We start from the raw sequence: 22,312 nt of genomic DNA on the forward strand, positions 1-22,312 counted from the left end.
TAAACACTCAAGAAATTGCTTTCATTTCGATAAATAAATTAATTCTGTTTCTGTATAGCTCCAATTCACAAGGAAACTTCACCCATTTACACCCGGGAAAACTGAATATTTTATATATCGAAATGATTGACAGCAACCTGTTCAGTTTTCTAGTTTGTATGTACAAATTTTGAGTTAAATTTTAAACTGAGAAACAGTCCATTGATGAAATTTTGTGACAATATAATAAGGTTGGGTGAGACCTTAAATTTTTTTCTCATCTTCATCTATTTCTAAGAAGCTCAGACCTACTCATAGGTTTAGAATCAAGCAAATCTTCAATTTCGGATTATTTTGTCCTCATCTTATTGGAAATGACCTTTACGGTAATTTGGAATGCATCAATTTTTTCTCTAAACGTATTCTTCTTTATCTCGGTAATTGAAAACTTGTGTTTCGTGCTCACTTTGCCTGTATAGGTTCACATGTACTGGAAGCTCTAAGCAGTTTTAATATACGAAAAGTTGGGAATCTTTTTCCTTTGTAAACAGTCATATCAAGAAAGTTAACAACAGCACCAATGTGAGCTGCTTTTAAAAGTGAATGTAAAATATTGCAGGAGGAAGAATTCCTGAATTTTAGTTTGATTTCTATCCTAGTAGTTTTTCCTCATTACATCTTAGAAGTACTGAACACAATTTTATTTCGTGAAATCTTTTTATCGTATTCCTGTACACAGTCTGATTTTTGTTGGTCAGCATACAAGTTGTACATTTGAATGTTCATAAACAGAAAAAGTCGAGTTGTTAACAAAAGAAGTCGAAATAACATGGTAGAAATAGGCCACGATATACTAAGAGTACAAGTTTACATTCTAAAAGACGAATCAGAGCAGCAAAAAATGTACACGAAGTATTTCATCCAGCAAAGCGTTTATAGATATAATAACGTCTATAATTCTAAATCATTAATATTTAGAAGTAAACGATAAAAATATGTTCACTGTGGATTGAAGCAATATGATCTAATTGCGCTTATAATGCTTATTTTACAAGGCAGATGTTACATATAGATTTTCCGTTGCTTATGTTGAATGGCTGTGAAGCATTCGGGCGATTTCAGTGTTGCACTCTCTATCTGACCTTCCTCCCCAATGGTCGGCTCGATCTTTACCCGATGACCTTGCTCAGGTGATTCCAGTATTTGCATCTGTAAGTTCCGTTTATAATTCGAAATTTAACAAAAGTAATGCATGTATAGGACAGTTTATTGTATTTCTACGTACTCAGGCGACAAGAAACAAGCAATTCCCAACAACGGTTGTTATTGGTGTTACCAGTGTGAGCCAATAAGGTTATAAAACATTTGATGATATTCCCTTACAATATCTGGTAATCGTGGATTATACGTCAAACTGTACATTTCGAGGAAAGTACGAGTATCATATATTGCTCAAAGGAACCGTATCATTAGATCGAATGATTCAGCCTTGTTGCTAAATACTTTATGAAGCGACCAAAAAAATGGTAGGATTCATGGCACCTTTGGGATTTCCATCTGAATCCACCTCATACATAATCAGGATAATGTTTTGACTTTGACTTATAACAAGGCTGATATAACTGATTATAGGACGTAATTCTTGAATACAGCAGAGGGGGCACAAGTGCAAATGACAAATTATGGAAAACAATCTATAAGGCATACATTGCACGACAGCAGATGGCTTGTGACATTGACGTGTTTGAACAGCTGATAGTTTGCTGCAGACAACTAATAAAAGTAAGTACCTCTATAGGTATAGTGTGTAAAAAGAGTTGTCTTACACCCTCATTATATATTAGGCATTCATGCACTAGATGGTAGTAGTGCATTTTAATAACAACGGTGAAAAAAATTCAATTTGATGTACAATGAATATTTCAAGGTACACTAATATTTAATATTTTATATATTGATTTCTTAATAAAACTGTGAATTTTCTATACATAATTATTTGTGCTGTCCCTGCTATATGTATTATATGTACATTTTAACATTGATAATATTTGGTAACTTTTTGTATCGGAATATTTAATTTGTCTCAGATGCCTTCCATAGATCTCCCTCTTTATCATATCACCAGGACTAAGAAGTGGTAAGTTGATATTATACAGACAATCAACTCCAGGGGGTTTACTTGCTCGCAAAAGCGGATGTGTGCCTCCATACCGAATTATACACTGACCTTCGAAATATTACTTCGACAACGTGGTCTTAAGTCAAAATGATAATTATGGGTAATCACAACAAGATACCCAAGTTTAAATACATTCTCTTTAAGGCTTCCAGAGTAGTTATCCGGACACCAATCTACTACCGCATTGCTTAGTCACCTTGACCTCCAAGAAATGACCTTAAGTCAAGATTAAGACACATCTTTAGAACAGGGGCAACAATTAATATACATGATATACTCAGCGAAAATTTCTTTATACTGAAGGGTATATATATATATATATATATATATATATATATATATAGATATAGATATAGATATATATATATATATATGGCCCAGACACGAATTTGAGAAGGACAGGCAACCGTGCCAGACAAATATGCTCTCTCACGTTGAAGGAGACATGCATAGTTGTATCGATGTAGTGTTACTCTGCGCGTGTGGGAAACCAAGTGTGTTCAAACACTGAACTATTGACTCGATATGTTTATTTCCTGTTGAAGTCTACAGCTCAATCAGAAATAAATTATTTACAGAATTTTTAATCGTGTGTCTGTTAAATATTTGGAGAGACAAATAAACGATGAAATCCATCACAATATCATATCCACTTTCTAGCAATCACAAACTGATTCCAACCTTTCCCAAATTATCTGACACAAAGTCTTATATCAGTAACGCCATTTCACAATAGCCGAAAATATCGTTTCTGTTGAATACACGCAGTAGGGGTGGGGGGCTGCCCCTTCTTTTCATAAAAGAACATAAGCTTCTATTATGGAAATGTTCACTAAAAGGCCAGTTGGCCCCTCCATCCCACTTTTTGTTACAACATAGTGAATTTGCTCCGTCGCTATGTATTTAATATGCAGTTTGCTTGGGAAAATTGTGAGAAAAAAAGTTGGACCCCCTCCCAGAAGAATAAAGTATAAAATCTATCACAATATCATCCATTGGCGAGGACAAATTGATTATCTATCCCGGATTATCCCATTTAACAATAGCAGAAAATTTGTTTCTGTTGAATTCAATAAAGGCAATTGAACATCAAGTTCCACAAGTTATACATGCTTCGTTGTCTGAAAGAGTTTACCTTACTCAAACAGACGAATTGTCATTAAAAAAGAACTTAATTACATTAACATACGTATGAACTTACATCTTTACGATGGGTAAACGAAAATTGGGTTCATGAAAAAAATCTGCCAAAACAATTTCTTATGATTATTCTCGCTGATGCAGCTGAAATTCATATGAAACATACTGCATACGGTACCACATCAAAGAGTATGTTATCAAAAGATCATATACTGATATTAGTGAAGTAGTATGTTGGTATCCCGTTTATCACATTGCTTTTTCTTTTTAACAAACTGTCAGCTCTACCGACTAAATATTTTGTTCTCTTTTTTTTTAATCGAGGTACTCAGTAAAATTGAAACAAAATATGATAATGAATTTTCTTCGAAAATATACACATAAAGGGGTATGTGCGATTTGTCTTGAACTCAAATAGACTATGTTAATGATATCGGGGTTTTATAGTTTTTTTTAAGCAACATTATTTCTCTGAATCTTTCCCTTTCCCCCAGATCGTCTTAGGTAAGCGTGTAATCAATCGTCTATTATCGTTCACTTGACGTTGTGTTTGCTATGCCCCGTGTTTATTATTGTCAATTACCAATTGACATCGTATTCACTTCTTTTTCTAATGAATTCTGCTTCCTTAGTAGTTCATTTACCCTTGCATTATCTCAGTCTGATATAATGGCTAAATAAATAGTTCACAATGATTGCTAAAGGGGTGTTGATCCAATTTGGAAATAAATGAAAAATTGGTTATGCTATAAATCATTATTTAGGTAGAGTACAGAACGTATATCCACAGATTATTTAATTGTTTCAGGTCTCTAATCTATGATAATTTCTGAGTTTGTTTATTTACTTTCACTTTCTATATATAATTACTCCAAATATCTATTTTATATTCCTGAAAGTAACAGAATAAAGAAAGAATACATTGTTTTTTAAAGCTGAATAGAGAGAAAAATTGACAGATTGTAAATTATAATAGAATTCCTGCATTTATTGTTCAGTCTAAATCTCAAATATAAACTCCAGTTTCCTAACGATCCAAATTGACAATCCATGAGAGCGCATAATGCCTTGAAAAGAGCCTTTTTTATCAGAAGCCTAGTGTTTGCTATTGATTGTATCTGTAAATATAATCTCTTCAGTACAGATAATGATTGTTAATCTATAGCTTTTGTAGTGCATTAAAAGAGTTGTGTTTAATGTGCAGTATTAATGATGAAATGTAAATAGTAGGATAATCCACTTTTCACTAATGGGCAGCGCTTAAATGAGTGGTGAAATATGACGAAAGAAATATACTTGTACCAAACAATGTTTTCAAGATTAAAAAAAAAGATTTGTTTGTGAAACACTGATGCCCCCGTATGGCAACTTATAGCGAAGGTTAAACTTTCTCAAATGCAAATCAAATATGTTGGAACCCAAAGTAAGGTTTGGTCCCGAGGAATATACCTGTGAAAAATGAAAGCCCAAAGTTTTTCAAAAGGGAGTCAAACATCAAGGTCATGGTCAAAATCAATGGTGCCCAAGGAAAGGTCTTCTAACAAAAAATGAACCTGTGAAATACGAAAGCTCTAGGACCAACCATTCAAAAGTTTTGGCCAAGGTTAAAGTTTTCCAAAAGTAGTTCAAACTCCAAGGTCACACAGAAGGTCTTGTCACAAGGAATACACATGTGAAGAATTAAAGCCCTAGCACCGACACTTCAAAAATTATGGCCAAGGTTAAAGTTTTCCAAATATGGGTCAAACTCCTAGATCAAGGTCAAAGGGTCAAATTTGTTCAAAGGAAGGTCTTGTCACAAGGATTACACATGTGAAGTATGAAAGCCCTAACACTAATTGTTCAAAAGTTATGACCAAGGTTAAAGTTGGGTAAAATGTTGTAAAACTGGGTCAAACTCCAAGGTCAAAGTCAAATATGATGGTACCCAAAGAAAGGTCTTGTCACAAGGAATACACATGTGAAATATGAAAGCCATAGCTTTAACCAATCAAAAGTTATGGGCAAGGTTAAAGTTTTTGCGGACAAACAAACAAACAGCTAGACAGATGGACGGACGGATAGGGCAAAAACTATATATCCCCGAATCTTCAATATGGGGGCATCAAAATTACAACCAAGCCTTGTATCAAATAATAGTCAACATATTTAGAAATATTTTTAAATTGTGGACAAAGATAAAATAAATACTTTTTTTAGTGTCTCATATATCTTTTTTAATTTGCAGGATGCCAATCTTTTACATGTACATGCAATAATTATTGAACTTTTATTATTGTTTTATTTGTAATATTTGGCACATGACACTTAAATAAATACTTAGTACACAGTGTTTAATGAAAAATATCTTTTGGGATGAGTATATGTTTTTACAGATAGAATCTTTTTCATTTAATTAAATGAATACTTGTTTTATCAATAGCTACACATCACACCAGTCGAAAGCTCATTAGAGCTTATTTTGTTTTTATGCCCCCGTAATCGAAGATTAGGGGGCATACAGTTTTTGCCCTGTCCATCACTCTGTATTTCTGTCTGTCTGTCTGTTTGTCCGCAAAAACTTTAATTCTTAACCCATAACTTTTGATTGGTTGGAACTATGGCTTTCATATTTCACATGTGTAATCCTTGTGACAATACCTTACTTTGGATACCAACAACTTTGACCTTTTGACCATGAAGTTTGACCTACTTTAGAAAAACTTTAACCGGGGCTATATCTTTTGGATGGTTGGTGCTAGGGCTCTCATGTTTGACACGTGTATTTCTTGTTAGAAGGCCTTTCCTTTGGCACCATTAATTTTGACCTTGACCTTGATGTTTGACTTACTTTTGAAAAACGTTAACCATTTCCAAATCTTTTCAATGGTTGTTGTTAGGGCTTTCATATGTTACAGGCATATTCTTCGAGACAAGACCTTACTTTGGGTACCAACATATTTGATCTGCGTTTGAGAAAGTTTAACCTTCGCTATAAATTGCCATACGGGGGCATCAGTGTTTTAAAACACATTTTGTTGTTTTTGTTTTGTTTGAAATGCCATTCTGATTTTAAATAAAGTTTATCTATCATGGTGAATGTACACGTAATCAGTTTTTGAAACCGTGAACTGAATCATTTCTTGTCATAGACTTTTCCTTTTCAATTTTTTTTTCTGGAAAATCCCCTACAAAATTTAGATAATCAAAATCTCTTTGAATTCCACTTGAATAATATCTCAGCACAGCCCTTGATTTTATTGTCGATGGGTTAAAGTTTCAATTTTAGAGTAAATTTCGACGAATTATAATTTTAATTAAATACAAGTTTGAATATATAATATGTTTATTCAGTCCATGTATATCCCTATTATATGCGTTTATTAATGAATATACAATTCAGCATTGCTCTCTTTATATATAAGATCATGTTTGTTCTATCGTTTGGATCCTTCTCCATAAATTTTGTTTGTAACCCTTTCTTGCTCCTCCGGGGTCACAAATTTTGTATGATTATCATACAAAATTCGTGACCCCGGAGGAGCAAGAAAGAGTTACAAACAAAATTCAACTATGATATGTATATTTCTGCATTCTGATATAACGTGAAACTGGTACAAATGTGATAGCATATCAAGGGTTTTCTTTGCACAGTTTTAAAAGAAATAAAATAATGTGTATTTTTTCAGTGAACAGCTACATATGAAGAAACATCCTTTTTGGGGGGAGGCGATCAGAAATTCATTGACAAATAGACAAAACAAAAAAAGGAGACAACTGTAAATTAGCTTTGTTTCCTATTGTATAGTGTATGATGGCATATACCATATACTAAGGGAAACAGCTAACCCCCCCCCCCTTCTCCTCAAGTGGTACCTGCGGACCTGGTAAAATATTAATTCAAATTTATATTTGTTTTTATGCTGTTCAATTTTGACCCTATTAAATGATGTAATTAAACAATGCGACTCTATTTTCAACGGGCTAGGGTCTGAATTCAACAGCCTTAGTCTCAATAATCAACGTTGAAATATGTTACCCCCACCCCTGGATCAGTTTTCAAACCGGGTCGAAATTCTTCGTTACACCAGTCCTGACAGCCAAGACTTAGATCAGGTTAAAGTTTTACAACTTTACAACTTTTTAAATCATCTGCAAATTATTCCTTTTTTTCCAGCCGTTAATTCTTGATGTAGTCTTTCATTCCTTTCTCAAGGACTGTAGTATACATGCTGGTCAAACTTCCATAAAAAATCTCATTAATGAGCTTATAACTCTATGTAGCAAATTGTATTCTTGTAGTCGAGATAAATGCATATGTACATATGTACTGTAGCATATAGTTTGAAGGCAACACGTACTTCAAAGGAGTAGGTCAGTTAACCGTTTAATATTATAACTGATATTTTGTTTAGTTTAAACAATATTTTTATTACAAATTTACAAATACACCAATAATAAATGCGCAATAGAATATAATGAAAAAGGTTAAGATGACAACAACAAAAAATCTACAAACAATACAAATCTGTGAACAGGGTAAAAAGCAAGGACCCCTGGAAATTTCAGAGTTAGGATCAGATACCTAGGAGTAGGCATCCCCTGTTGAACGGTCACACCCGCTGTGAGCCCTATGTATGATCAGGTAGACGTAACATTCCGTAGTCAAAATTAGTTTAAAAACAAAGGCCTTAACTACTGGTATGAAACAGTCAGCCAAAGTACGACCCAATGAAAGGTTATATATGCTAGCAAGTTAATTATAATGATCACAGAATTTACAAAATGCTGACTTTAAACAAGGTTTTTGAAATTCCCGTAACATCAACTTATCTATGAGTAGCTTGTCTCAGTTTAAAAATTGACCGTACTCAGAGCATGCTCTTGAGTATCGAATAAGTTGGGAGACAAACATCATGTGCATGTGATAGCGGAATATTGCTACATAAAGAAGGAAAATTGACGATGGAAAAGCTGAAGTCATCTCGTTTGTCATACAATTTAGCTGTTAATTGGCCCTTGTCGTCTGTACTCGGTAAAACATCCAAATATGAAGCAAACGTGGCAGACTCTGTGGTGTCTTTTATTTCGAGTTCACTGAGATAGATCAAGTCAATATACGCATTGTGAATTGATTAAACGTCGTCGATATATCTGAATGTCCAGCTGAATGCCACAGAAAATGTTTTCTTCTTCTCATGTAGAAGTTTTTGAATAACTGGGAAACTAGTCAAGAGGTTTATTTTAATCCCTCTCCAATTAATATCTTTAATATATATCATGTGAATATTCAAAATGCATGATTGTTTTACTGCGATGGCGATATTGATATTCTTTATAAAGACATGCGCTCTAATATTTTCAAAGGATATCACAGAAACGCCGATTTTTTTTTATGCATTCCTTTTATGCTAATTTATCAATTTGTAAACGTGTGCATGGTAAGTCATAATAATTTGCTTTTGTTCTGTATTCCAATATTTTTACAAAAAAACCCTCTCTTTATGATTTTTTTTTTAATTCAAGAATGAATATCCATAATACAAAATAGATTTTTAACTTATGTCTATTGGGTTAATGACAATAATTTAGGTTATTGATCGTACTAGATACATGTTTATATCATTGAAGTTTTTTTTCTTCAATTTTTAAATATTTTTATTTTTCAATAACATACAACATATTTTTGAGGCAACACTTACGCAGAAGCCCTCCGTAGATACCTCACATGGGGTGCCAGGAGCTCCCTGGATTGGTAATTTATTTCAATTATAAATAATTGAATATTTCCATACCATAATATACTTGAAAACAAAAAAAAAATAGATAAATAAAGCATCGTTAACATTTCAATTGTGAATAATGCAAATATTACAGACATATATCTTTTTACAATTCACATTTTAGGAGGACATAGATCATACTGAAATTTGAAAAAAAAAAATATTAAATACATAGAAAATTATTCGTCAATTATAAATACATGCAGTAAAAATAACTATAATGATGATTTTATAAATACATAGAATTGGAGAAACACTCACATTCAACCGGAGGTAAAATAACATCTAAAGATTCCATCCACATTACCTCCAGGTTGATTTTAAAACAGGATGACTGACCCACCCTGCAGAGAGTGTTCATTTAAAACAAAAAAAAAAAAAAATCAACAATTTATATTCTCACAGACAAATTTTGAAAGTAAATTCCATCATTAGTATTTTTCTTCATTGTAGTTATCGTTAAGCATATAATCGCCACAGGCAACACCAATATTTTTATATACTTGTAAAGGTGCAATCTAAAAAAAATTTAACAAATACGGGAAATAATGTCAGATTCATGCCTGTTGGAATTTGCATGTGCACTGTTATACCCCATTCTTAGCAGACCTGTTTTTGTATGTTTATACGAGGGTTTATCAAAAAGTTTGTGGACAACGCCATAAAATTAAAACCGCTTTAGGTAAATCAATGAATTCTAACACATTTAGTTAGCATCAACTTTTCTATCTAAAGAATAAATCATAAGTTTTATTTTTTAATAATTTGTTAATGTTTTGTAAACAATGGTATATCCAGGCGGCGCAACCTCAAATATGACGTGTTTTCTTCTTGAGTTTAACTGAGATAAAAAATTCTTTTGATATGATCATCTGTCATAAAAAATCAGGTTAATTCAGGCATGTGGTACGACACAATTGTTCCGTAAATTTTGCAATTTTTATCCCATTCTGTAAGTTCTTTGAAATTTTATCGTAAACTTTATATGGGGTGTCCAAACAATTAAGGGCTTGAAAATGACGTCAAAGGGGGGGGGGGGAGGTTTCTTTTTCCAACATTCTATGAAGTTTCAGTTTCAGTTAAAGGAAAAACTGTTATAGACTTAAAGTATGTTTAAAAGGGCTACAGAAAAATAAAATGAATCGAGAGTATTTGTTTTTAAATGCCCAAAAAGATTCAGAGAAATGAAAGATGCACAATTAATGTAGATTTGTAGTCAGGGTGTCAAAAGTTAGTCACGTCGAAAAGTGACGTACGTTGATCATGTGTGGTAGAAATTGAACTCCAACAAGCTAAATATTCTGGCATAATCAAGTGAGGATCTTTCCCTATGTATAGATCCATTTACAATATTATATGCATTGAAAGCAGCTGTTCATGATATTGTAAAGTCATATAAACAAGACTGGCTTAAGGTCCTTACTTAACTCCAGGTTATCTCATCAAGATAAGTGTATGAGGTAGAGAGAGCGGACATTGAGAAACAATGACGTTGTCGGACGTCATGAAACTAAACGGCGACGGCCATTCATACTACATAGTATTAATTTTATCGCATCAGTCCACGAACGTTTTGATAAGCCCTCGTATATGAAGCATGATTTATTTAAAATGTTTACATGAAAAGCAGAATTATCTTGCTGTGGCCTTCAATTCAACATTTAGATATATCGATGACGCTTTACCCATTAATAAAACATATACATTGATTCGATATATCCAATTGAGCTCGAAATAAAAGATATATACCAAGGAGTATTGCACATCCCCTTGATATATGAATATTTTACTTGAAAAGGACAGTACAGGAAAATATTTTTTGGACATTGAGAAAATTAAAGCGTGTAAAGGTGTAAGTATTGAGCTTATCTATCACATTTTCAAAATAGAGTGCCTTGCATCCCCCCCCCTTCGGAAAAATGTCCAAAGAAGACGAAGTACTGATGAACATAAATCACTGTTGTTTACTTAAGTGGGCAAAATAACTGCTAATGAAGTATTCTACCTGTTCTTCTTGACCTATTAAATTGTTATGAATGCTTGATTTAATCACAAATTAAGTAATAAACTGTACATTTCAATTTATTTTATTCTTGATCAAAGGGCAGATCACTCTATCTGCATAAAAATACCACAAAATCAGAACTCTCTAGTGTGCAGTGTATAGAGGGCTCTTAAGAACTTAAAGTCAACAGTTTCGAACAATGATCGATACAGTGACCTTGTTTACAAATTTGATACAATCTTTCATTTTGTCGAACGCCGATTAAGATCTTTCATAAAATTTGTTCGGTCATTATTTTCATACTAAATTGACTATTTCTCCGTGTAATTAACCGATCATGAAAAAGAGTACTCGGCGGGTGTGACCGGTCGACATGGGATGCTTACTCATTCATGGCACCTAATCCCGCTTCTGATATTGATTTTTTAGAAGTCATGTTGCTCTGGTTCACAATTTGTATTGTTTTGTTGGACTTTTCAGTAGATTACTTTTCGCTTTCTTCACATTTCTTGGAAAAGTTGAAGTCATCTGGTTTATTTAGTTGTAAGTTGGCCATTATCGTCTATAGTCAGTAATACATCCAAATATGAAACAGGTGTGGCAGACTCAGCGGGTCAGACTTTATGGGTCTTTTATTTCGAGTTCAGTGGGATATATCCGGCCGACAAAGGAACGAGAATAACTCGTTAAGAAGACCACAGAATTTACAAATTGTTGACTTCAAATGAGGTTGTTGATATCCCTGTAACGTCAAATTCTTTGCGAGAAGCCTGCCTGGGTTTAAAAATTGGTAGTACTCAAAGCATGATCTTAAGTAACGAATAAGTTGGGAGACATAAACACCATATTCAGGAATATAACCACTTAAATAAGGAAAGTTGACGATGGAAAAGCTGGTCATCTCGTTTGTCATACAGTTTATTTGTTAACTGGCCTTTATCGTCCATAGTCAGTGAATATTTAAATATGAAACAGAGGTGAAAACTCTGTAGTATCTTCTCTTTCTTTTATTTAGAAAGTGAACTGTAAGTACAAGTTGGGTCTCCAGATGTAGAATTAAAACTATTATCATCTAGCAATTCGCTAACTACATCTCCTTGAGATGTGTAGATAAATCAAAGCTATATGCATTGATATGAATTCTGATGTTTTAGAAATGAAATATAAAGAGAACGAACAGTAATCAAGCTCACACCTGCCGTGTGCTCCTTGTCATGATCGGATACTCGGGAAAATCCATAGATAATTCAGTGTGATAATAATGACCTAGCAATTCGTATGAAAGACGTAAGTAAGCATTCGACCTAACGATAGATTGTATTTGCTACCACGGTCATTGTATCGACCATAGGATTTGCAAAATGTTGATTTTATCGAGACTGTTGATATTCTTGTATCATCAACTTGTTTGTCTAGTTTATTTCTCAATCAATTGGTCAGATTATGCATGTAGGTACTAGAAAAATACAGGTAAATACTGCTTAATCTAGTTATTGCTGTATAATTTTGTTGTATATACAGCTGTATAATCAATGCATATAAAAATTATCTATCAAAATTTGTCCCAATTTTGGAAAAAAATAAACCAACGCAAAACTTTCCTAGACACCGGTATAGAGTTAGCTGTATATCATAATAGACAGACACATACAGTGGGCGAGGGGGGATAAAGGGGTTTTCTAGATGGTCATTCTAGTAGTTCATCTTTAATAACATTTGTTATAAATGACCATGAGATAAGATATACCGTGTACTGAACAACAATTAACTTACAAGTATGTTTGCGATGCTATATGTTTGCTGATTTCAGTTCCATCTTATCATTATTCAGGAAGAAAATAAAATTCTGAAACTGTCAGATCAATTTGTTAGTAAATACATGTACATATAAACCATGTATATTAATTTCCAGATCGAACACGGTGAAACGCTGTAGTTAGGGTCAGTATTCAACAGGGTCAATTTTCAACGCGTTGATGTCAGAAGTGCCGAGAAAAAAAATATCAAGTCGTTGAAAAATGAACCTGGGTATAAATTTCACGACTTTTGGTCTTAATTTTCAACTTGAAAAGCCTTTAATCTTAATTTCTCAAAACGTTCAACGATGATCCAGTCAATAATATGTGAAATTTTTATGCAAGTAAAGCAATCACAATATGTGTAATTATATATACATATAAGATATATCATGATATTTAGGCAATTAAAATAGTATTATATACTCTAGTAAAGCAGGCATTTTTCTCAAGTAAAAAATTATCCAAGTTGCATATATATATGGATCACAAGAGTGAGTGCTAACTACAATGTTTTTGAATGATCAATGCTTCTCTACTGCATGAAACCTATAATTCTCTTCCCTAGGACACTCAATGATTCCTGTTTATTATTGTGTATTTTCAGAATCTGTCTAGAAGATGATTCTAATTGTAGTGTTATGCCTCCAGTTTTATGGTTGCTGTGGGGAGTTATCAAGGTAACATAATCACGCAATATATCCTGTTTAATGTCATGAAAAAATATTTGATCTTAACACATGAGATAGGGTTGCTGCCATTAGAAATATTTCATCATATCAATCAGATGAAATAGTGTGTTGTGTTTTGCTACTTCAGACATGAAGTTTTACACAATCTGCTAGATAGATCGGGCTATGATCCTCTAATTGCTCCAAACTATGAAGATGGTAAGGTATTGACCTTTCAAAATTTATTCTTTAGTCATAAATACCTGATTAAGAGCTTACTGGACAACGATACAGAAAAAGTATTTGCACATTTTGATACCTAATATAAACTCCTTTTACCCAGTATTTTTGAGGTGGACAATAACCGTTTATGTCTTTTGTTCTTTGTATAACGATAAAAAGCATACTGAGGTGTTAAATAACACAAAAGTTAATATCTTAAAAAAAAGAGAGAGAAAAAAACCCAACGCTCTCAATGTCATTGCATGCTTTTAGCAAAATAACTTCATCGTAACGAAACCACACGATTAAAAGATCAATATCAACATGAAATCCCACTGCAATCGTCTTAAAAGCTGCTGTTAAGGTCTATAGCATGGTTTTCGAAAGATAAAAAACATTAATGGATTCCTGGACAGTAAAGCTTAAGTGTTTTCTATACACTCTGTGTGGTTAAAATCGAAAGACACCTATTTGTTTTCTGTATCTCGTCCAGATAATAATAAATTAATTTAAATTTTGTAATAATGAAATATATAATAATAAAAATTAGGAATAAAACAAAATAATATTTTAATGTTCATTTCTGAGTTTATGATATAGAAAATATTAAAGTTCGTTTCCTAAAATGTTGTAGATTTCCCGACAAATATATCTGTCCAACTTATTATCAAGAATATACACAGTCTTGATGAACTCCGTATGGTGAGTGGGCTTGGCCATCACTTTACAATCCTTTTATTTTTATGAATTCAAAATCGGTATTTCAAGTATTTGTCAACGTTCTCTGCATTTCTTCACAGGATTTCTCAGTAGATATTATATTCAGGCAGAGATGGACAGACAAGCGTCTGGTTTTCAATAATACCAACATCAATTCTTTGGAGCTTTCACAAAAGATGATTGAGAAAATTTGGGTCCCAGATTCTTTCTTTCCGAAAGAAAAAAGCGCAACAATTCACCAAGTTACGGTTCCAAACCAACTCCTACATATTTACAAGAATGGAACCGTATTCTACAGTATGAGGCAAGAATTTCTCAGTATAAATTACTACCTGTTGGTGATTTGTTTGGAAAAAAATAACATTCCTGGGATAAGTCCTCAAAATAGTGTATTACGTATAGAAATTTAAATACAAGTTCTAATTTGACATTGTAAACTTTTCAAGACGGAAAAATAATAATTACATTTATAAATATGGAAGGGTGTAGAAAATATCACATGTTCTTTTGAGTGTTAATATAAATGCAAACATTTCTTAGGAATTTAGCCAATTAGTTTGATGGTGCACTGACTGGAATTTAGTCAAATTATAAGCTCATCTTTCATCTACTTTAAGTACAATATTACTTTCCTCATAGAATAGAGATGACACTATCCTGTGCAATGGCCTTGCAAAATTATCCTCTGGACAGACAAGTGTGTCCGATTACCATCGAAAGTTGTAAGTATTTCAAAATTTATAATTGGTTGAGATGTGTAAAGTGAGACAATGTACATAACCGATTTCCTCAAAAAAGAAGGAGTGGGGTGGGTTGCCGTTTCGACTATGGACTTAAACATTTAGGTTCATCATGTCGCCTACAATTTTTTTTCAGATAGTTACACGAAGGAAAACATAGACTACCACTGGGTCAGCTACAGACCTGTTCAAATTCCTCCTGTCTCACTTCCACAGTTCAACATGCCTGATACGATCAAAACAACAGTATGTCAGACGGAATACGGAGAAGGTATATATGTGTTGTTTGAATACTTGATTAAAAAAAAAACATATTTGAACATATTTTATTCACAATGAATCTATCCCCCATCTTTTTTTCTCTCTCTTTCCTTCTGTCTCAAAGCTTGCAAATATAGAAAAAATTCTGAATCTGATTACACAACAGTAGAATCCTTGTAAACATGTCTTTCCGATATGGATGTAGTATTCATGTATTCAAAAGTTTTGACAACTATTGAAAAATATTGACACAATACCTTTTCTAGATATTGAGAAGACCCTTTTCTTTCCTTATATCACACGTAGACAGGGCACCTGCATACAAGTTTGAAAACACGGGTAGACTATCAGTTGGCATTAAAAAGCATTTAAAATAGTAAGGGGTAATAGGAGTACCTGTATAACTGGGATTTACCCAAGTACAAATTTCACGAAATTGAAATAAAATAGCAATGTTTTTAATTGGACGAATTCAATTTTTTGTGTTTTCAAAATTTCGATTAAAAAAATTGAATACATAAATAATTGAATACGATATTAATGTGTTTACTTTTGCAGTTGGGGACTTTGGCTGTCTACTTGTTGAGCTTAAGTTTGAGCGCAATACTGGGTACTACATAGCCCAAATATTCATTCCAAGTATACTGATAGTAACGCTGTCATGGGTGTCTTTCTGGGTTGATATGGACGCTATTCCGGCACGTGTGTCACTTGGTGTTCTCACCGTTCTCACCATGACAACACAAAGTTCCGGTGCACGAAGTGCGCTACCGCGAGTGTCTTACATCAAAGCCATCGATGTTTGGATGTCAGTTTGCCTTACATTTGTGTTTATGGCTCTCCTGGAATTTGCATACATAAATGTCGTTTCAAGACGGAAGTCAAGGCCAATTCGTACCTCTTCACAGTGTGAAATTGCCCTAAAGAGAGGCGTAAGTATTCAAAGGCACATGACCTTCTTGCAACCGCAAAACCTCTCGCCAGAGAGTGTGCTATATAAACTTCATTTGCACTTCTGTTATCATTTCCAAAGTAGTCCCTGTATCACATATGGTAGGCGTAGTGATTTATTCTTTCTAAACATCAAAAACCAAGCTTAAGGACATACGCAACGTACCTTACCTACTGATAATTTTTCAAGATATTCTTAATTTAAGATTATAATGCCATCAGATGTTCATAGACAAAAAATCAGCATGCATTACCAGGGGTTTTGAAAAGATATCAATTGATGAAAATTCTTGTATAATTTAAAGAAAAATATACAAAAATTACCAAACATATATTCTAGATGTTTTGTTTATCAAAACTTGTTTTAGAAGAAGTGTACAACAGTATATATAGACATTAAAATGTAGCACACAGTTCCTTTAAGTATTGGAACTCTTCAACTCCAGGGAAAAAGACAATAAAGTTCAAACTATGTTGCGTATGTCCTTAATACATTGAAATTTCATAAGTGTGAGAATTTTTTTTGGAATATTTTGTTGCTAAAAAATTGTACTTAATCATACATTTTAAGAGACATATATCAAAGAAATTAGCCAATGGATGTGTTTGTGGCGGGTATTTCAAATGGTATCATGTATTTTGGGACACCCTTTAACAACCTAAATCAAAATAATAAATTATAGAATATTGGAGATATTTTCAATGCATAAAACATTTTTGAATATATTTTCCTACAGACGACACCGTCACCAATGATGCCAATTCTGAAACACATCGATTTTAAGAAGAGAGCACGACATGTGGATAAAATCTCCAGGGTTTTATTTCCGCTGACTTTCATCCTGTTCAATATTGGTTTCTGGGTATTCTACTTAATAATTAACACAGATAATACATTTTAGTTTTGAAAAAAGTTCATTTGTTATTCCTATAGAATGTGGAGTTCAAAGCACTCTCACCTCTGTTCAAAACAGTGGACAATTTTCAAAATGGGTGTAAAACACAATTTGTTCTTTCGTTCCTTTTCACACAATTTTGTGATCGAGTGCCAGAAATATTTAAGGTACCAGAAAACACCACCCAAATTAGAAACAAACAAAAAAAAGAAGAGTTATGGTCCCCCGCTTGAAAGCGGTGTCTTATAGGTTGGGATGCTTTTATTTATGACATATTGTAACTCTCTTGTCTATGTTCCCTGTCTTATATATCAATCATCTACATAAGATTTAAAGTTTTTAATTAATAAAAAGTTACGGCCAAGATTAGAGTTTCTGAAAACTTGCATTAATCTTCAGGGTCAAAATCAAGAGATTACATAACATACCGGTAATGCATTCCGAAAGGTCTTGTCACAGGTAATACACACGTGGAAATAAAAATTGTCACACGTTATCAACATGTAAAATATGAACGTTTCTTCTCAAAAGGTCTCTTCTTCAAATGGTATCACCAATGTTAACATTATTGAAAGGCAGGTGAAATTTTAAGGTCAGGTCACGAGGTCAAAAATCATAGTCGAAAAGATTAAATTTGAAAGCTCTGTTTCTCATTCAAAAGTTATGACCAAGGTTATTTTTGTGATAGACTGACATACGAATAAGATTTAATGTCCCCTTGCTTTCGTCACAATAAGGAATTTTTTTTTAGATAACACTTTGTAAAAAAAAATTATGTATTAACGTAAATGCTCAACTTTTCCTTTTTTTCTTTATAAAAATCAGATAATTTTCTGATAATTGTTTCGATTTGGAATTATTTTGATGGACATGCTTGAGCAATTTCAAATACATGTAATTTAATGTATATTAAGCTTAAAAAGTTGTTAATGGCAGATGATACAAACGAAAAAGAGATGTCTGGATTGGTATATATTTTTTGACCTTTTTTGGTTGTATATAATTAGAATAATAAATTCAAAAAATGTTTAAAAATTGTAAACTCTCTACGGTGTTCAAATTCCACCTTTTTGCATCCCATAATTTTTAAATCCCATGACTGTGAATGAAAAATTAAAATCTGGGTGGTTAAACTTAATCATTTTACTTAATAAAACATGAATTAAGTTGTTATTTTCAAGATTTTTGATTTAAAGTTTGTTTGTATCATCTGTCCTTAAATATTCATTTGCAATTCTTTTTCAATCCCGGTTCGCAAGTACGATACAATTGTATATTGAGATCTGATTGTACTAATAATTTTTCTGTTTTTGTTTTTACTTTAATACATTTTCAGGTTTTAAATAAAGTAATATAATTTAAAACGAGAGAGGTGTCGTCATGTTTAATATTCTTATACTTGTCAAATTACAAGGTATAGTTTCAATTTATCTGTTTAAAATAAAATTCAAATGACCTCTAGATCTGGCGAAGAAGTGGTCTACGTCTTTTATAGTGGTTATAAAACTACAATCTTGCAGTGTTAAATTGAAGACGACTACATTAACATAGCTCAGCTCGTTCACGGCATTGAGAGTTCACGACACTTGCTACGCTTACTTACTTAATCCTCTTCATGAAGACCCAAGCACAACCCCCTGAATCCAGAGGGGCGGTGATTATTCTGTTGGGGTTTTCCTCCCATTAGCCACAGGTTTCATTCATTCAAAGTTGCTGAAGACTTGCCTTTCGCCACTGTCACATAGCTACCGAAGCATCAACAAGGCCACTAGAACGAGTTCGAGGAGGTGTGACTTGCTAGCAGAACGTATCTAACAGGATAGGCATTAATTCGTGGTTTTTGTGGCGTGACTTAGGGGCATATGTATCACCCCTCGTATTACCAGAAAAAACATGTTTATTTAGTTTCGTTTGATAAATAATGTTAATTTTTTTGTAGAAAAAAAGACAGTAGGCAATGATACAAAATTCTTGTTTTTCATGTAGGGCAGAACTATAATTGAAAAAAAAAATAATGAAAAAAATCATAATGATATAAATTTGATAGTTTTATTTGTGGGGGAGGGGGATGGCAAAAAATTTGAAGTGGGTTTATGTTATATCATTTCGTGACAGCATTGGTTTGAGTTGGGAAGTTACCCTCGGTACTATAAATCCAGCTGATTATGTTACTATATAACTTTTAACTTAACTTTTCATATATAATCCAAACATAGTTAAGCAGAATTGGATCAATCTTAATATGCTAAGACCATATACCAACTTTGACAGAAAAGTAATCTTACTCGACAAATGAAGAAAGATGGCTGCACTGTACACATTCCATCACAAAGAGGCGGAAAACTGAAAACTTTGTTGAAGATTATTTCTGTGCAATAAATCTAATCGCTATGCATGTTTAATTATTTACATAAGAATGAAAAGATTTCTGAACATGAAATCATCAAATATCAATGACAGAAATAGAAGGTCTCCATAGGGTTATATTTAATGCAAGTTTATAATAATTTCCTTTGTCCATATGATAGTTTAAAAGGGAATAAAAGATATGGTTTTTGATAACATGAACAGTTGATTATTAAACAAAATTTGTTTTCCCCTTGTGTTTAAGTATGGCAACTGTTTCGTGCATCATTTAAGTTTTTCATTAACAGTATTTAACCAACTCTATTTCAAGTAAATTGCCGACAAAATTTTCCAGTACTTAATTTGAAATGTATATTGCAATAATAACCAATCCAAAGTGCAATTTGATGAACGTATTTTGTTATATTTTGCTATGGCGTAGCAGTCAATATAAGCTCCGTCGATTCACCGTCTTATGGTTGCAGACAGAAATCATCGGTCGAAATAACAAAAGATTATATATACTCTTTGGAGCAACACGTGACAGGTATTACATGTACGAGGGTCGTTAAATAAATACTGCAATAGGTCATCTAAAAGTAAGAAAAGTACGTAATACATATTCTAAACATTTTCAATCCCTGAAGGCATTCCCTGTTATCCTTTACACATGTCTTAAGTCTTTGTACCCATGACCAGAAAACCTCAGCATACCCATCTTTTAGGATGCCCCAGAGACACTGATGAATATCACTTTCCATGACATATCTAATATTGTAAATCTTCCTTCGATTGTTTTCATGCATTTTTGGAATAAAATATCTCACAATGGCTGAGATCTAGCGAATATGGGGGATGGCAAAGCTCTGTAAACTTTCTTTTTTTCAGAATTTCATTTTTTTTCTAAGTGCTTATTTGCAGCAGCGTTGCCAGGTGCAAAAAAATTACTCTGGGGCAGTATTTGGACTTCCTTTGCAAGAAATCAGCTGTTTATCTTTCCTCAGTGCAATCTGAACATAAAAGTTATCATTGATGGTCCTTCCTTTGGGTGTATGTACATGTTTTACTGGACCTCTTGAAAAAAAAAATGAAAACTAATAAAACATGCTTGGAGCCCTTGTTTCTCTTTACAATAATAAGAACGATAGGTTTTTCTTTGATTCCACATTTTATTATCGATCTTCCTTTTCGCTATAAAAAGTGCACTCATGTTTAATCATCCATCACGCAAATTTAACAAATTTTATATTTTGTCAAAATATTTGTAATAGATCTTTGGCATTTTTAATGCTATTTTTCTCTTAGGTAATTTTAAGAAAATAAGGCATCTTTCTGATAGAAATATTATTATATTCATTTCCTTTGTCAGAATTCTATAAAATGTTATGACGATGAAATGCTTAGTATTCTAGCAATGTCTTTTGATGTAAATCTGACACTTTTAGATACCGGTATCATGTTGCACATACATGTAGCATCGATAACGTTCGGTGTCCCTTCTTTCAATCGACCAGTTTGACTTTTATATTTTAACTCTCCTTTTTAACTTTTGAATTTCTTAATCAATCTGAAAACTATACAGCGTTAAAGACTACTCTTTCGACATATAAAAATCATATCTTTAATATGAGTTCTTCGTCGATTTATGTAAAGAAGCACAGTTTTCACATACGCTTTCATTTTCATCTTCTTGGCAGAGATCATTTTAAACAGTTTTCAGCTCAGTGTAGTGACCATGCATTTCTTTGCGAGGACAATGGGAAAAATCATGGGCTTTTCTGTGATTAGGAGCTCTTTAATTGAACGTTTCAACTGTGAAAAAATAAAATTAAATAGATCTATATTTACTATGATATACTGTTTGTTGCATTATTTATTGAACGACCCTCGTAACCACAGATAACTTACAAGTTTACCGTACAATATCGTTATGATGTGGTTCTAAACAGTATGTTACTCGACTACTCATCGACGGTAACATTCCTCTCTTTGATAATATTACTTTTCAGATCTTGAACACTTTCCAGTTTAGGTATGTTTACTTTGCTTTTAAGTAAAACAAGAGCAATGTTTGTATAATTACAAAGATTTTTATCACTATTGCTTTAGGATGAAATATATGGAGATAACGAACAGTATTCAAGCTCAAAAGTCCATTATACAATACAAAATAGGAGCAGAGCAAACACGGACCTCCAAACATCAGAGGTGGGATCAGGTGCCATGGAGGAGTGAGCATCCCCTGCCGACCGGTCACACCCGCCGTGTGCTCCTTGTCATGATCGGGAAATAACGGAAAAATCCGTCGACAATTCAGTGTGTAAATAATGGCCTAACAATTAGTATGAAAAACGTCAGTCAGCATGTGACTCAATGATAAATTGTATTTGCTGACAAGGTCATTGTATCGACCATAGAACTTATGAAATGATCACTTTAAACGAGACAGCTGATATTCTTGTTTCATCAACTTGTTTGTCAATAATTTACCTCGTTTTAGAAATTGTACATACGTAGAGCATGCTCTTGCGTAGCGAATCAACTGAGAGATATATACCCCGTATGCAGGTGATGAAGGTATATTGCTGCATAAGTAAGAGAAGTTGACGATTGAAAAGTTAAAGTCATCACGTTTATCATAAAG

At 33.0% G+C, this 22,312-nt stretch overlaps 1 protein-coding gene across 1 annotated transcript; it reads left to right on the plus strand.

The window, feature by feature from the left end:
* The first annotated feature begins 1,312 nt into the window (after positions 1 to 1,312).
* Positions 1,313 to 17,440, plus strand: LOC133173005 (glycine receptor subunit alpha-2-like). Its single transcript, XM_061307882.1, has 9 exons — positions 1,313 to 1,761; positions 13,469 to 13,541; positions 13,681 to 13,751; positions 14,389 to 14,456; positions 14,555 to 14,778; positions 15,114 to 15,196; positions 15,351 to 15,485; positions 16,034 to 16,407; positions 17,164 to 17,440. The coding sequence occupies exons 2-9, from the start codon at positions 13,483 to 13,485 to the stop codon at positions 17,326 to 17,328; spliced, it is 1,179 nt and encodes a 392-aa protein (XP_061163866.1). The 5' UTR covers positions 1,313 to 1,761; positions 13,469 to 13,482; the 3' UTR covers positions 17,329 to 17,440.
* The last annotated feature ends 4,872 nt before the right edge of the window (positions 17,441 to 22,312 follow it).

This window comes from Saccostrea echinata, unplaced genomic scaffold (genome assembly GCF_033153115.1).
Source record: "Saccostrea echinata isolate AGI-Se365-2 ecotype Australia unplaced genomic scaffold, CSIRO_AGI_Sech_v1 ptg000056l, whole genome shotgun sequence".
NCBI classification, from domain to species: Eukaryota; Metazoa; Mollusca; class Bivalvia; order Ostreida; family Ostreidae; genus Saccostrea; species Saccostrea echinata.

Coding starts and splice junctions, on each gene's coding strand:
- LOC133173005 (XM_061307882.1), top strand. CDS start 13,483: ATGATTCTAATTGTAGTGTTATGCCTCCAGTTTTATGGTTGCTGTGGG. Junction 13,542..13,680: donor TGCTGTGGGGAGTTATCAAG/GTAACATAATCA, acceptor TTGCTACTTCAG/ACATGAAGTTTTACACAATC. Junction 15,197..15,350: donor TCCGATTACCATCGAAAGTT/GTAAGTATTTCA, acceptor ATTTTTTTTCAG/ATAGTTACACGAAGGAAAAC.